The sequence below is a fragment of the Oncorhynchus keta genome, chromosome 1 (genome assembly GCF_023373465.1).
Source record: "Oncorhynchus keta strain PuntledgeMale-10-30-2019 chromosome 1, Oket_V2, whole genome shotgun sequence".
NCBI classification, from domain to species: domain Eukaryota; kingdom Metazoa; phylum Chordata; class Actinopteri; order Salmoniformes; family Salmonidae; genus Oncorhynchus; species Oncorhynchus keta.
The window spans coordinates 25035015-25051565 of NC_068421.1; the positions used below are offsets into that span (position 1 = coordinate 25035015).

General features: G+C 44.7%; 1 protein-coding gene across 9 annotated transcripts in view; it reads left to right on the top strand.

The window, feature by feature from the left end:
• LOC118397250 (protein Aster-B-like) overlaps positions 1-16551 on the top strand; it is a 104016-nt gene that overhangs the window by 53184 nt on the left and 34281 nt on the right. The window contains exon 1 of one of the 9 annotated variants that reach the window (XM_052518903.1): positions 13646-14072. The exons of 7 other annotated variants lie outside the window; for them this stretch is intronic. In XM_052518903.1, the coding sequence (XP_052374863.1) occupies positions 14062-14072 (11 nt within the window). In that variant the 5' untranslated portion in view covers positions 13646-14061. Of the gene's footprint in view, positions 1-13645; positions 14073-14330; positions 14523-16551 lie in introns of those variants that run through there. One more of the 9 variants, XM_052518892.1, reaches the window with a different exon arrangement.

Below are 16551 nucleotides of genomic sequence, written 5' to 3' on the forward strand. Positions count from 1 at the left end.
CACCAGGGGATTTACGGAGCAGTTGGAATATAATCATTCTCTCTCCCAGATAAAAAGAATAGGTCATGTTTTGATTCGTCATAGGCCTGCTGATAAAGGCAGAATGGACATTTCGCCATTTATAACCCCACTCTGCATGTTTTTGTAAAGCACAACATTTTAATTGAATTAAGGCAGTTTCTCTTTTCAATGTTTTTATTATCATTTTCAAAAATTTACAGGATTTCATATAGTTAATTGTGTTTCATCCATATCAGGTTATTTCGATGCATTATGATGATTTCTTTCTAGATAAAATCCCTAATCTCAGACTGGTCATTCTGTAATACAGTCGCTGGGTGTACAGGTACATGAAGTATTGACTTGATCACAGTGGTTCCCTATAGTGGTCAGATTTCTAGGGGTACAGCAGTAAGTTGGGGCCCAAATAAAGAAATACCCCTCTCTCCCAGTCAGTCAGTCCTGCATGTCACAATCACCTCTCCTCACCACCCCCATGCCCAGAAGCCTGCTTCTGCCACGTCCTCCACAGATGGCCCTGTCCCGTTGGCGGTTGGTGCCATGCCGTGTGTCCTGTGGAGGGCTTTGTCCTGTTGGCAGCCTGTTTCCTCTCCCTCTGTCACCTCTCAGTGACCCTGCCCCCACAACTCCCTGCAGTCCCAAGTGCGCTGTCTTTCTGTCCCCAAGTGCCTCTTAAAGCAGGGCAGCAGGGATAGATGTACAGTGGTAGTTTCACTGGTCCTTCTGTAGCTCAGTTGGTAGAGCATGGTGCTTGTAACGCCAGGGTAGTGGGTTCGATCCCCGGGACCACCCATACGTAGAATGTATGCACACATGACTGTAAGTCGCTTTGGATAAAAGCGTCTGCTAAATGGCATATATTATTATTATTATTATATCTAACTTCTAGTCTAGTGTAAAACACTATCAAACTGTGGCTTGTATTCACACACACACACACACACTACAGTTTTGCTGAATTGTCTCAGCAGGACTCACTAAATATCTTCTCCGTGTCCTGTCTGCTGAGTGTAAGGGGGAGAAGTGTTGTTTTGACAAAGTTCTAATGTGAGTAAAGCACATTGATCCATGCTCAGAGGATGATGCTCTCAGATTGGAGCTTGTGCAACACTGCTTTCAGCGAAGTGCACTTTAAAACACCATGCCAGTAGATAACCTAGTGTGTGAGTGCTATCCTAATATGTCCCAACACCCATTGACAGGATAAATATCTGATTGTGAGGCGGTCCATTCTCCCCAACTCCACCCCTCTCTGTTTCTCTCTCTCCCTCCCTTTTTCTCTCACTGTCTTTCTCTGGTCTCCCATTTCAAGAGTGGTGACAACTCACACACATGGCTTGTCACCGTGGTAACCACATGGCCAAATTACTCCCGGCTGAGACAGACACTTCTGATTCAGCTGTGCAATGCCGCATTGGGGTTGCCATGGTGACGGTGTAAACAGTCCCTTGGCCCAGAAAGACAGAACAGAGGCTCTCAACATTGGGCGGTCATTGGAACAGCGTCTAACAGAACACAATACTGACCCGTGTGGCACTAGTAGTAAACCAGGCCTGTGGCAGAACAGCCATTTAGCTACTCATATGGACCCCATACACTACCCAGTCATGCCTTAGTGTTTCTCTCAGTCTTGGTCAGTTGGGCCACCTGGGTCTCCCTTGGGTGCACAACAATGAGAGCAAATAAAAGTAGGCTAGTTTTGATGTGAGGCCAGGCAGTCTTATCCAGGCAGGGAGAGACTGGGCTGGGTACGAGTCTTTGTCCCACAACGCTAGCCAGAGCAGCCACAGGGTCAATTATTTCCAGCATCAGACCTCAGGCTTTTTGGGGGGTGTTTTCTTTACATGAAACTGAGGCTAAATCATTAGGTGTATCATTGCAGTATGTATGGTGCTGTACTATGTACTATACAAAGTTGACAAATGGGTCTTTTTGATAGGTGCAGCTTTCAAATTTAAGAGCATGAGAAGGTTAGGTGTTTTAATCCACTTTACATCAGCATTTTAAGCTATGTGAGTGACCTAACTTTGGACAAAGAGTTCCACCCCCTTGGATAAGGCCTTTTTGGGAGAACCTGTGGGTGAAAATTTCCGCTCAACCTGATGAACTTAGTGATATGGTGTATCCAGGCAGCATACACATCCTTAATAGGCTTTGAAAAAAAGTATAAATCACAACTTTGCCAGTGGTATTTTTAGATGCTCTCTGTCTTGATGGAACCACTCAAGTCCAGCCCTGCGGAAGCAGCAAGAAGCTAAAGCCTGATGAAGGCTAATATTAATTTGTGTAAATGACTTATTAATTATGGCCGTGTTTACACAGGAACCCCAATCTGATCTTTTTTTCACTAATCAGATCATCTCTGAAAAATATATTCTGTGAAAAGATCTAATGGGTTTGGTAAAAAAAAACAATTATTGGAAAAATATCAGAATTGTGCTGCCTGTTTAAACTTAGGCATACCTAGATTGACATAGGCTATGTAGCCTACTGAAGTGGCATTGGCTGATAAATTACCTTGTTGCCAACTTAAAACTACAGTTTCTTAGCGAGTCATGAGGATAACAGTATTTAAAGTGGTAACTTCAAATGCAAAGGTCAGTGAAAATAACTTAAGCAAGCGTTTTTCACTGCAGCAAATTGACTAATGACAAAGGTGTAAATGCGAACGTCTTTGAAGTGCAGATTGACATATGGCTTAAGGTCTGTAGGAGTTGGACTATTAGATTTATGATCCATACGCCAGTGTAATATCAAGTATTTCATTGTTTCCTGTTTTCATTACACCAGCTATTGGTGGTGCTGAAGGCAACTATAAGTAAATAATAAACTGTAAATATTGAATCCACTATATGTTGTGAGATTAAAGTGTTAATACAAACATTATACTGAACAAAATAAAAACAACCTTTAAAGTGTTGGTCCCATGTTTCATGAGCTAAAATAAAATATCCCAGACATTTTCTATATGGACAAAAAGCTTATTTCTCTTAAATTTGTTTACATCACTGTTAGGGAGCATTTCTCCTTTGCCAAGATAATCCATCCACCTGACAGGTGTGGCATATCAAGAAGCTGATTAAACAGCATGATCATCACACTGGTGCACCTTGTGCTGGGGACAATAAAAGGCCACTCTAAAATGTCAGTTTTGTCACACAACACAATGCCACAGATGTCTAAAGTTTTGAGGGAGCATGCAATTGTCATGATGACTGCAGGAATGTCCACCAGATCTGTTGAATGTTAATTTCTCTACCATAAGTCGCTCCAACGTCGTTTTAGAGAATTTGCCAGTATGTCCAACCGGCCTAACAACCGCAGACCACGTGTAACCACACCAGCCCAGGACTTCCACATCCGGCTTCTTCACCTGTAGGATCGTCTGAGACCAGACAGCTGATGAAACTGAGTATTTCTGTCTGTTGTGGGGAAAAACAAATTATTATTGGTTGGGCCTATGCCCCCCAGGCCCTCCCATTGGGTCCTAATGAATTTACAGAGAGACAGGACGGACAGCTGATCGTCCTCTCCAATTGACTGATTTCCTTAAGTGAACTATAACTCAGTAAAATTGGTGAAATTGTTGCATAGTATTTTTGTTCAGTATACTTCACACCTTGTAAATAGACGCATACGGGAAAAGAAAGAGATGATTGTATTTCCTATTGACATTTCATAATTAGAAACGTCCTCTCAGTGTCAACTGCGTTTATTTTCAGCAAACTTAAAACTTCTTAGGGCTGCAATCCCGTTACCGGGATCGATATGACAATAGCCAGTGAAAGTGCAGAGCGCCAAATTCAAACATAAATCTCATAATTAAAATTCCTTAAACATACATGTATCTTATACCATTTTAAAGGTAATCGTGTTGTTAATCCCACCAAAGTGTCCGATTTCAAATAGGCTTTACAGCGAAAGCACCAAACGATTATGTTAGGTCACCACCAAGTCACAGAAGAATTCGGACATTTTTCCAGCCAAAGAGAGGAGTCACAAAAAGCACAAATAGAGAGAAAATGAATCACTAACCTTTGATCATCTTCATCAGATGACACTCATAGGACTTCATGTTACACAATACATATATGTTTTGTTTGATAAAGTGCATATTTATATTTAAAAAATCTCAGTATATATTGGCGCGTTACGTTCACTAGTTCCAAAAACATCCGGTGATATTGCAGAGAGCCACGTCATTTTACAGAAATACTCATTATAAATGTTGATGAAAATACAATTGTTAGACATGGAAATATAGATACACTTCTCCTTAACCTCTAGCGACGAGCAATCCCGTATCCGGGAGCGTAATCATAGCCTCAAGCACATTACCATAACGCAACGTTTCCTATTCATGAAAATCGCAAATGAAATGAAATAAATATATTCAAACACAAGTTTAGCCTTTTGTTAACAACACTGTCATCTCAGATTTTCAAAATATGCGTTACAGCCAACGCTAGACAAGCATTTGTGTAAGTTTAGCATGGCATAATGCTGTGCTGCCGGCAGGCAACATTTTCACAAAAATAAGAAAAGCAACCAAATTAGATCATTTACCTTTGAAGAACTTCAGATGCTTTCATTCAGGAGACTCCCAGTTAGATAGCAAATGTTCCTTTTTTCCAAAAATAATATTTTTGTAGGCGAAAAACGTCACGTTTGTTCATCCTGCTTGGCTGAAACTATAACGGACTATAACGCATTAGCATAACGCAACTTTTTCTATTCATGAAAATCGCAAATGAAATGAAATAAATATATTGAAACACAAGCTTAGCCTTTTGTTAACAACACTGTCATCTCAGATTTTCAAAATATGCTTTTCAACCAAAGCTACACAAGCATTTGTGTAAGAGTATTGATAGCCTAGCATAGCATTAAGCCTAGCATTCAGCAGGCAACATTTTCACAAAAACAAGAAAAGCATTCAAATAAAATAATTTACCTTTGAAGAACTTCGGATGTTTTCAATGAGGAGACTCTCAGTTAGATAGCAAATGTTAATTTTTTCCAAAAATATTATTTGTGTAGGAGAAATCACTCCGTTTTGTTCATCACTTTTGGCTAAGAAAAAAAAAATAATTCACTACAACGCCAAACTTTTTTCCAAATGAACTCCATAATATCGACAGAAACATGGCAAACGTTGTTTAGAATCATCCTCAAGGCGTTTTTCACATATCTATTTGATGATAAATCCTTTGTGGCAGTTGGGTTTCTCCTCAGTAGCAAACGGAAAAGTACTTGCAGCTGGAGATTACGCAATACTTGCAACGGAGGACACCAAGCGACCACCTGGTAAATGTAGTCTCTTAGGGTCAACGTTCCAACGATATGCCTACAAATACGTCACAATGCTGCAGACACCTTGGGGAAAACGTGGAAAAGGTAAGCTGGTGGATCTGGAAGATTCTGGTTGACTGGCAGATCTGGAAGAGACTGGTTGACTGGCAGATCTGGAAGAGACTGGTTGACTGGCAGATCTGGAAGAATCTGGTTGACTGGCAGATCTGGAAGAATCTGGTTGACTGGAAGAATCTGGTTGACTGGCAGATCTGGAAGAATCTGGTTGACTGGAGAACTAGCTGCTCTATGCAGACTGGCAGCTCTGGCTGCTCCATGCAGACTGACATCTCAGGCTGCTCCATGCAGACTGACAGCTCAGGCTGCTCCATGCAGACTGACAGCTCAGGCTGCTCCATGCAGGCTGGCAGCACCTTGCAGATTGGCAGCTCCTTGCAGACTGACAGCTCCTTGCAGACTGACAGCTCTGGCTGCTTCATGCAGACTGACAGCTCAGGCTGCTCCGAACAGGCAGGAGGCTCCGGCAGCGCTGTAGAGGAGGAAGGCTCTAGAAGCGCTGAACAGGCGGGAGACTCCGACAGCGCAGGAGGGTATGAAGGCTCTGGCTGTGCTGAACAGGCGAGGCGCACTGAAGGCCTGGTGCGTGGTGCTGGAACTGGTGATACTGGATCGAGGACACGCACAGGAAGCCTGGTGCGGTGAGCTGCTACCGGAGGACTGGTGTGTGGAGGTGGCTCTGGATAGACCGGACCGTGCAGGCGCACTGGAGCTCTTGAGCACCGAGCCTGCCCAAGCTTACCTGGCTCGATGCCCACTCTAGCCCGGCCAATACGAAGGGCTGGTATGAACCCCCCCGGGCTATGCACCCGCACTGGAAACACTGTGCGCTCCATAGCATAACACGGTGCCTGCCCGGTCTCTCTAGCCCCCCGGTAAGCACAGGGAGTTTGCGCAGGTCTCCTACCTGGCATAGCCATACTCCCTGTAAGCCCCCCCAATACATTTTTTGGGGCTGACTCTCAGGCTTCCATCCGCGTCGCCGTGCTGCCTCCTCATACCAGCTCCTCTCCGCTTTTGCCGCCTCCAGTTCTTCCTTGGGACGGCGATATTCTCCAGGCTGAGCCCAGGGTCCTTTTCCGTCTAATATCTCCTCCCAAGTCCAGAAGTCCTTTGATCGTTGCTCCTCACGATTAACAGGGAGATTTGGCTCAGGTCTGACTCCTGACTCTGCCACTCTCTCCCTGAGCCCTCCCCCAATACATTTTTGGGGCTGACTTTCGGGTTTCTTTCTGCGCCGCCGTGTCTTTCTCTTCGACTCCATTCTCCTATAGCCCTCTTCGCACTGCTCCAGCGAATCCCATGCGGGCTCCGGCACTCTCTCTGGGTCGACCGCCCACCTGTCTATTTCATCCCACGACGTATACTCCATACTTCTGCTGTCCATAACGTCCTCCCTTCGCTGCTCCTGCTGTCGTTGCCTGTAACCACGCCACTCGGTCCGTGTGTGGTGGGTGATTCTGTAACGGCGTTCTTCGTTTGTCGAAAGAGAGTCGGACCGAAATGCAGCGTGGTGGTTACTCATGTCTTTAATGAAACAAATGACGATACATGAAATAACTTAATAAATACAAAAACAACAAACGGAACGTGAAACCTAATTACAGCCTATCTGGTGAACACTACACAGAGACAGGAACAATCACCCACGAAATACACAGTGAAACCCAGGCTACCTAAATACGGTTCCCTATCAGAGACAACAAGAATCACCTGACTCTGATTGAGAAACGCCAAGCCTAAACTAGACACACCCCTAATCAACCACAATCCCAATGCCTACAAAAAACCCAATACGACAATAAACCCATGTCACACCCTGGCCTGAACAAATATATAACGAAAACACAAAATACAATGACCAAGGCGTGACAGTAATACAGCTAACGACATACATTAAAGGCATTGCAATTTGTGAGTAAATGCAACCAACATTGATATGTAAGCATCTCTATCAATAACAAGATTATCATCATTAGCTAAATGCTTGAATCGAACTTACAAACAAATATTTTTCCAAGGCTGAAGCGTGACAAGAAATAACTACATTGAAAGATCTGCACCGTAGCGTTGTTTGTAGCTGTTTCTATGCGTGCAAAACAAATTATGTACTTCCTGTTTGCGTCGTCTTTCTAAGTACCAGAAAGCGCCACTAGGGGGCAAATAACACCATTGAACACAATGAAAATCCAATTTAACCATTGTAATAAAATAATCTGTTACCTTCTAACAGGATGGCAGCACACTCCCCGCCTGGTATAATGAAATTGTGCCACTATGAAATAAAACATCAAGAAACAAATAATGTCCTTTCTATTTTTATCTTTTGTCTCTAGGATGCTTCAGAAAGAAGAACAACAATCTCTGAGATTGGTCTCAGAAACACCTTAGCAGCTCCTTGCTTGACAATTTTTAGTTCTACTTTCCTAACCTTTTTGTCAGTACTGGGAAAGGTTTTTACCACAAGCCCGACTGGCCAGTCATTTCTGTGTGCCTGACTGTCTTTCAATAAGACAACATCTCCCACTTTTACATTTGGCTTTTGTGCTGGCATATTTTTGAACATGATCTTGGATTGACTGCCTCACCACAGATCTCTGTACACTTTGAGGTGACAGATAGAAGAGCATCGTCACCTTGCTCCCCGCCATGCTCTGTCTCTGCTGTAGCGGTGTCTGTATTTGTAGGGGCTGGGCCTGGATGCAGAGCAGCAAGATGCCTGTCGCTGTCGCACTCAGAGCACTTGATTGAAACCTTAGTCTTTAGCTCTGTGCTGAGTTGACCCACAACATCAGAAACAAATGCCATTGTCTTTGAGATATGATTTGCGCTCATCTAGAGTTTTGTATCTAAACCCACGACACCTTTTAAGAGGATGAGGCTTGTTATGTATTGGGCAGTGACGGTCAGGGTTTTCAACCTTTGTCTTACTGGGTTTGGTTTGGTGGTCTGAGGCCTCAGATGACACATCTGTCTTGTATACAGTCACAGGTGTCTTGCTGCTGTACCTGGCAGGTTTCTCACTTTTCATGGACACCTGGTTAGTTGAGGTGTAGAGGGTGAAGCTGGGGTCATTTCTAATTTTCGCCTGGTTCCTGATGAATCTCAAGAAGAACGAGAATGGTGGGAATGCGACCCAATAGTCCTCCTTATATTTGGATCCCTGTGCTACCCATTTTTCTTGTAAACTGAATGGAAGTTTCTCTACAATAGGGTTTACCCCCCGAGATGTGTCCAGATAAGCGAGGCCTGGAAGGTACCCTTCTACTTTAGCACACTCCAGTTCGAGAAGAATGTCACCTAGTTCTCTTAGTTTGTGATTGTCTTTGTTAGTCAGTTTTGGAAAATCATCAATTTTCTTCAACAGTGCATTCTCGATCACTTCTGGTGTACCATAGCACTCTTCTAGTCGTTGCCAGACCATGTTAAGCCCTGCTGTTGCGTTGAAAATATGGACAGATCTAATTCTGTTTGCTTGCTCAGACAACTCTGCCCCTAGCCACTTGGTAATTAGATCTAACTCTTCCCTGGCTGATAAATTCAAGTCTCTGGTCGCATTGAGAAAGGATGCTTTCCATGCCCAATAATTTTCAGGGCGATCATCAAACTTCAGGAGTCCGGAACTCACCATCTCACGTCGTAGGAGGTACTTGATGAGGTCTGGTGCCACTTGTGACTCAGGGAAGTTGTGTGTGTGTGACTGGAAGTGGGCTTGCTTTCCATTTCCACCATGCTGCTGTTCATTTCTTTTGAACGGAGAGTCTCTGCTCATGTTCTGTTTGATATTTTCTTGATTATGGCATGTAGCTGGGTCAACACTAACCTCTTGTTTCTCCACTTCAAATGGAAGTTCAGCAAAGTAGGGCCTAGCATGTTGTTGCACATACTCACATGTACGTTGGACTGGACTTAAGGGCTGTGTCCCTGTGTCTAGCTCTTTGTGAAGCTCTCTGCGTTCTGATCCTACAGCTTCTTCAAAGGCTGCAGCTTCAGCCAACGCAGCAGCAGCTGCTCTCTCAACTTGGAGAACATATAAAGTTGCCTCGAGGTCAGCTTTTTGCTTCATCACAGAAGCTTCCTTCTCAGCATAGGGGACTTGTGCACGCGCTGCGTCTGCCTTGGCGCGTGCTTTGACGGCTGCAGTACTCGCCGTTGAGGATCTGCTTGACTGTTTTGATGACCTTGATCTTGTAGATTGAGACTTGATCCCAATGTGCTGAAGAGGCTCTTCCATCTCTCTGCTGTTGAACACCTGGCTCTGGTTGTTGCATCGTAGACTGCTGGTCTTCCCTAGGATAAGAGGCTTTGTTGGCTGATGAACGTAGAAACATAACCACCGTGTGCAGTTATTCTTGTGCTTGAGCCCGCTGTGATGATGTTTTTTCACTATTCTGCCCTTGAGTTGCGTTCCCATGCAAAACTAGACAGATAGCTAACAACTAAGTCTTCAATAAAACTCCCAAGGTGTGACTTTTCTTGAATGAATATATTGTAAACGTTTATGTTGTGAAACTGCAAAATACAGAAAAGAATATACTTTAGTGTTCAATTCACACCGACATATTGTAGCTGTACATTAAGCATTTGAAGTTGCATAAATACAAAGCACGCGCTAAGGTACCATGCATCTGGCATGATGCCAAACCGTATAGCTAATTGTTAACCATATAGTAATTGGCTCCTTTCATTACTCTAATAATGTATAACCATCTATGTAGAATAACAAAGCATATTACACTAGAAACAGTAACAAAACTACAGTATTGTATATTTTACAATTCGTTTGCATGACGCGTGAGCAAAGTAATACAGCTAACGCATACATTAAAGGCATTGCAATTTGTGAGTAAATGCAACCAACATTGATATATAAGCATCTCTATCAATAACAAGATTATCATCATTAGCTAAATGCTTGAATCGAACTTACAAACAAATATTTTTCCAAGGCTGAAGCGTGACAAGAAATAACTACATTGAAAGACCTGCACCGTAGCGTTGTTTGTAGCTGTTTCTATGCGTGCAAAACAAATTCTGTACTTCCTGTTTGCGTCGTCTTTCTAAGTACCAGAAAGCGCCACTAGGGGGCAAATAACACCATTGAACACAATGAAAATCCAATTTAACCATTGTAATAAAATAATCTGTTACCTTCTAACAGGATGGCAGCACACCCAGGAATCCCAGTTCCACATTAAATGTTTGATTTAGTTCGATAATGTCCATCATTTATGTCCAAAGAACTACTTTTGTTTGCACGTTTGGTAAACAAATCCAAAGTCATGAAGCGCTTTCCCTAGATGCAGACGAAATGTCAAAAAGTTCACTTTCTGTCCGTAGAAACATGTCAAATGATTTATGGAATCAATCTTTAGGATGTTTTTAACATAAAACGTCAATAATGTTCCAACCGGAGAATTCCATTCTCTTCAGAAGTGCGATGGAACAGAGCTCCCTCTCATGGTCAGAGCATGGTCAGCTCATGGCAGACCTTACTCATTCCCTTCTCATTCTGTCCCACTTCACAGTAGAATCCTCAAACTCGTTTCTAAAGATGGTTGACATCTAGTGGAAGCCTTAGGAAGTGCCAACCTCAGATTTCCCACTTCCTGTTTGGATTTCTTCTCATGTCTTTGCCTGCCATATGAGTTCTGCTATACTCACAGACATCATTCAAACAGTTTTAGAAACTTCAGAGTGTTTTCTTTCCAATATTAATGATAATATGCATATATTAGCAACTGGGACTGAGGAGCAGGCCATTTTTCATCCAAGCTACTCTATACTGCCCCTACAGCCATAAGAAGTTTTAACATGACTAAATATTTGTAGGAACATGACAAGATTCAACAACTGAGACAAACTGAACAAGTTCCACAGACATGTGACTAACCGAAATGGAAAAATGTGTCCCTGAATAAAGGGGGGAGTCAAAATCAAAAGTAACAGTCAGTATATGGTGTGGCAACCAGCTGCATTAAGTACTGCAGTGCCTCATCCTCATGGACTGCACCAGATTTGCCCGTTTTTGCTGTGAGGTGTTACCCTACTCTTCCACCAAGGCACCTGCAAGTTCCCGGACATTTCTGGGGAGAATGGCCCTCGCCATCACCCTCTGATCCAATAGGTCCCAGATGTGCTCAATGGGATTGAGTTCCGGGCTCTTTGCTGGCCATGGCAGAACACTGACATTCCTGTCTTGCAGGAAATCACGCACAGAACGAGTAGTATGGCTGGTGGCATTGTCATGCTGGAGGGTCATGTCAGGATGAGCCTGCAGGAAGGGTACCACATGAGGGTGCGTTCCCTGTAACGCACAGCGTTGAGATTGCCTGCAATGACAACAGGCTCAGTCCGATGATGCTGTGACACACCGCCCCAGACCATGACGGACCCTCCACCTCAAAATCGATCCCGCTCCAGAGTACAGGCCTCGGTGTAATGCTCATTCCTTCGACGATAAACTCGAATCCGACCATCACCCCGGGTGAGACAAAACCGTGACTCGTCAGTGAAGAGCACCTCCTGCCAGTCCTGTCTGGTTCAGCGACAGTGGGTTTGTGCCGATAGGCGACGTTGTTGCCGGTGATGTCTGGTGAGGATCTGCCTTAAAACAGGCCTAAAAGCCCTCAGTCCTGCCTCTCTCAGCCTATTGCGGACAGCCTGAGCACTGATGGAGGGATTGTGCGTTCCTGGTGTAACTCAGGCAGTTGTTGTTGCCATCCTGTACCTGTCCCGCAGGTGTGATGTTCGGATGTACTGATCCTGTGCAGGTGTTGTTACACGTGTTCTGCCAATGCGAGGAAGATCAGCTGTCCATCCTGTCTCTCTGTAGCACTGTCTTAGGCGTCTCACAGTACAGACATTGTAATTTATTGCCCTGGCCACATGCCTAAGGCACGTTCACGCAGATGAGCAGGGACCCTGGGCATCTTTCTTTTGGTGTTTTTCAGAGTCAGTAGAAAGGCCTCTTTAGTGTCTTACGTTTTCAGAACTTTACCTTAATTGCCTACCACCTGTAAGCTGTTAGTGTCTTAATGACCGTTCCACAGGTGCATGTTCATTAATTGTTTATGGTTCATTGAACAAGCATGGGAAACAGTGTTTAAACCCTTTACAATAAAGATCTGTAAAGTTATTTTGATTTTTACTAATTAGTTTTGAACGACAGGGTCCTGAAAAAGGGACGTTTCATTTTTTGCTGAGTTTAGGTGGGTTTGTAGGTGGGTGGACTGGACTGTACTGTATGTGTATTGTAAGTTTTATATCAGTGTGCTCTGGGGTGTAGTGGGCCTTCTGGGGATTGGTTGTATGATTCAGAAGAGGCCAGAATGTAAAGTGACCTGAATGCCGGTGATGTCAGCCCCTCCATTCATGAACAGCATGAATAATTGAGTGGCCAGCAGGCTCAGAGCACCAAGCAGTGGCAGAATGCAAAGTAGAGCCACCACTTTCTCTTCCTCCCTCACTCTCTCTGCCACTGTCACTCTCCCTCCCCCACTCTCTCTGCCACTGTCACTCTCCCTCCCTCACTCTCTCTACCACTGTCACTCTCCCGCCCTCACACTCTCTCTGCCACTGTCACTCTCCCTCCCTCACTCTCTCTGCCACTGTCACGTTCCCTCCCTCACTCTCTCTGCCACTGTCACGTTCCCTCCCTCACTCTCTCTGCCACTGTCACGTTCCCTCCCTCACTCTCTATGATACTGTCACATTCCCTCCCTCACTCTCTCTGCCACTGTCACGTTCCCTCCCTCACTCTCTCTGCCACTGTCACGTTCCCTACCTCATACTCTCTCTGCCACTGTCACGTTCCCTACCTCACTCTCTCTGCCACTGTCATTCTCCCTCCCTCACTCTCTCTGCCACTGTCCCTCTCTCACTCTCTCTGCCACTGTCCCTCTCCCTCCCTCACTCTCTCTGCCACTGTCCCTCTCCCTCCCTCACTCACTCTGCCACTGTCACTCTCCCTCCCTCACTCACTCTGCCACTGTCACTCTCCCTCCCTCACTATCTCTACCACTGTCACTCTCCCTCCCTCACTCTCTCTGCCACTGTCCCTCTCCCTCCCTCATACTCACTCTGCCACTGTCCCTCTCCCTCCCTCATACTCTCTCTGCCATTGTCACTCTCCCTCCCTCACTCTCTCTGCCATTGTCACTCTCCCTCCCTCACTCTCTCTGCCACTGTCCCTCTTCCCCCTCTTCTACTCTATCAGCCTGTGTGTGCTTGTGAATATTGGATAAAACTGGTGATTGTGAGAGTCGAGTAGACCCTTGCTTGGATACATACATAGCAGGCGCAAAAATTAAGAGGAAGCGGTGACAAATGCATGGGGAACAGGGCGCACCAGTCAAGAGGAAAAGCTGACAAACGCACAGGGAACAGGAGAGAGGGGAGTCTGTGAGTGAAAAAGGGAGGGAGGGAGCAGCCTCAGAGAGATAAACACCGAGAGATAGAAATAGGCTGTGGACTAGCCTCAGTACACCCTCCAAAAGGAACGATCTGTGCTCTCTCTGCTTCCTCTCATCCGCCTGGCATGCTCCGGAACCCATCCTCCCCCCTTCCCCTCATCCTCCTGTCCCTCCTCCTTTCCCCCATCCGTGGCTCCCTCTGGTTGAATGAAGCCTTGGCTTGAAAGGGGGCTGATCGCATCGGAGCTGGGTCTACATGGCTACCAGGTTAGTGGGGAGGGAGAGAGCAGCCTGCCTCTCTGCATGCAGAAAGACAGACACACTTGTGCTGCATTCCAGTGCTGTATATGCAGATGGGTGGGGGTGGAAGGGGAGTGTCAGTCAACAGCACAGCGATCCTCTTGTCCCGTTTGGCAGGTGTTGTCACAGGGACGTAATCTAGCTTGTTATTAAGAGATCACGCTGGCAGGAGGAGATCAGACCCCTAAGCCTGCTGAAGGAAATCTCCCAGGGCTCTTCTCTTCTCTCTATTCAGTTCTGTTCTCTCCCGGGGAGAGAGGAGGAGAAGGAGCTCTCTGATGAGCCTTGGATGAACGGCTCCTTGCTGTTCCTTTCTCTATATGAGGATATGGAGGTTTTTGAGTGCATCACAGCAACCAACGGAAGCTGGATGTTTGTGAACAATGTAAAGGATGCTGTTGTGCCTATGATTGACTGGTGAGGAGTTGAGACCATCGATCGGCTTGGATATGGTGGCTTTGAAGTTCTGTGGCCCAAGCGGATTTAGTGTGTGTGTGTGTGTGTGTGTGTGTGTGTGTGTGTGTGTGTGTGTGTGTGTGTGTGTGTGTGTGTGTGTGTGTGTGTGTGTGTGTGTGTGTGTGTGTGTGTGTGTGTTAGGCAGGTAGGTAGTTGGGGGGTGTTTATTGTATGGAGTTTATTGCATGGGTGTGTGTACATGATGTTTGAGTGTGGTGTGTGAAAGTTAAGGCTAGTATTAGTTGTGTGTATGTGCTGTTTGAAGCTATGTCATGCATGATTTGTGTGCGTGTGTTGCCGTTGAGCTCGGTCCACCCCTGCACTTTTAGCATGGTGAAGCACAAGGTCCATTGCCAGATGGGTATTTTCCAGGGTCAGCAAAAGCATCAGTGAGAACAAGGCCCCTCGGAACAGCCCGGAACTCTGTGCATTGTGAAGCGAAGCGTTGCCCTCCACATTTGGAAAGCCTGAGCCCAGAGATTTAGAGCACGTTAGAAAAAGACAGCAACAAAGTGTCACCAGCAGACGGATTTGCTTTTCTCACTGGGCATGTGTAGATTACCAAGCTCATTATAATGCTTTTCAACCTGCATCTTATTGCTCAGTGTTCTTTCTTTGACCATCATTTGCTTGTGTGGTCTATATTTGGTCTATTTGTGTTCCATGTGCAGTCCAAGTGCATTGTTTTGTCGTTCTGCTGCAGTATGTACAGTCCATGTTCTTATCAACCTTATCTTACATACAATACAGTCAGGACTGATTGTTTCTGGTGGTGTAATGCAGATCAGCTCAGCTGCTTCCCTGCCTTAGGGACCTGCTGTAGCTACACACACAACCTGGTCTCAGGGCAATTTGTAGGATTTGGTACGTACGTTTAGTATGATATATTACATTACTTTAGGATACGTTATGAATGTAAAAAATATCATACAAATTAGAGGATGTACAGTATCATACGTCTTACCCGATCGTACAGCAGCATATGAATTGCTTGAAGTAACATATTATACATATTTGAGAACGTATAGTATTATATGTCTTTCTCTTAGGCCAGTTTGCTAGTTGCATCGTAACAACAAAGATAATTATGGGCTGACTTTCTGTTGGTGGTTTGGTGAACTAACGACAAAGGTTAGGTCAAATGGGTTAAGGGTAGAATTAGGGTTAGGGGAAAAGTTAAAATGCTACAGTTGTCTTCGACTCGAGCATGCAACCTTTAATCCAAAGGACGGTCGCAACTAAACACTCATACATCCTCCCTAAACACTCATACATCCTCCCTGATAAACCTCCCTACTTTCTGTCTAAAGTAATTAGACCATTAGTAGGTATCATACGTCTTGTAGTGGCTCAGAAATAAGTATTGTATGGCTGTGAGGCCAGGCTTCAAAACTGCAAATTATGTTATTAGATGGCAGATTGAGTATTATACTAATGTAGCGGGAAAAGTGTCAGGTTACCCAGTTCTACTCAATCCTCAATCAAAGTCAACCATGATAGTGTTCTCTCTCTCCCTCCCTCCCTCTCCAAATCCCTTATTTCCAGTTAAAAGGCCAAGCTCAACAGAAGGTCTGTCTCTGCCCAGTAGATTATATATAGAAGCATATTATGAATATTTAAAGAAATTCTCTCTAGCCACAGTTGCTATAGCAATATTCATATAGACTGTGCTTTGTTGCGCTTCATTTGTGGGGGCGAGAAGCCAGATAGGCTTTTTAGCTGTTTAACCACAATCCGCCATGCATTGTCTCTCACTAGTCATGACAACCACATCATTTTCTCTTACGAGTCATAATATACAAATGGTGCAGCTACTTTAATATTTTGTGTCATTGTTCTGGGTCAGCTTCAGGTATAGGCTAACATCCAGAAACAGCTGTCTCTATTGTTCTGCAGTAGGATGCCATTCTTACCGCCCATGTATCTGTCCTCTCCTCTCATGCTGAACAAACGGGAGACAATTTACTTGACAGTAATGTGTTTGGTTCAT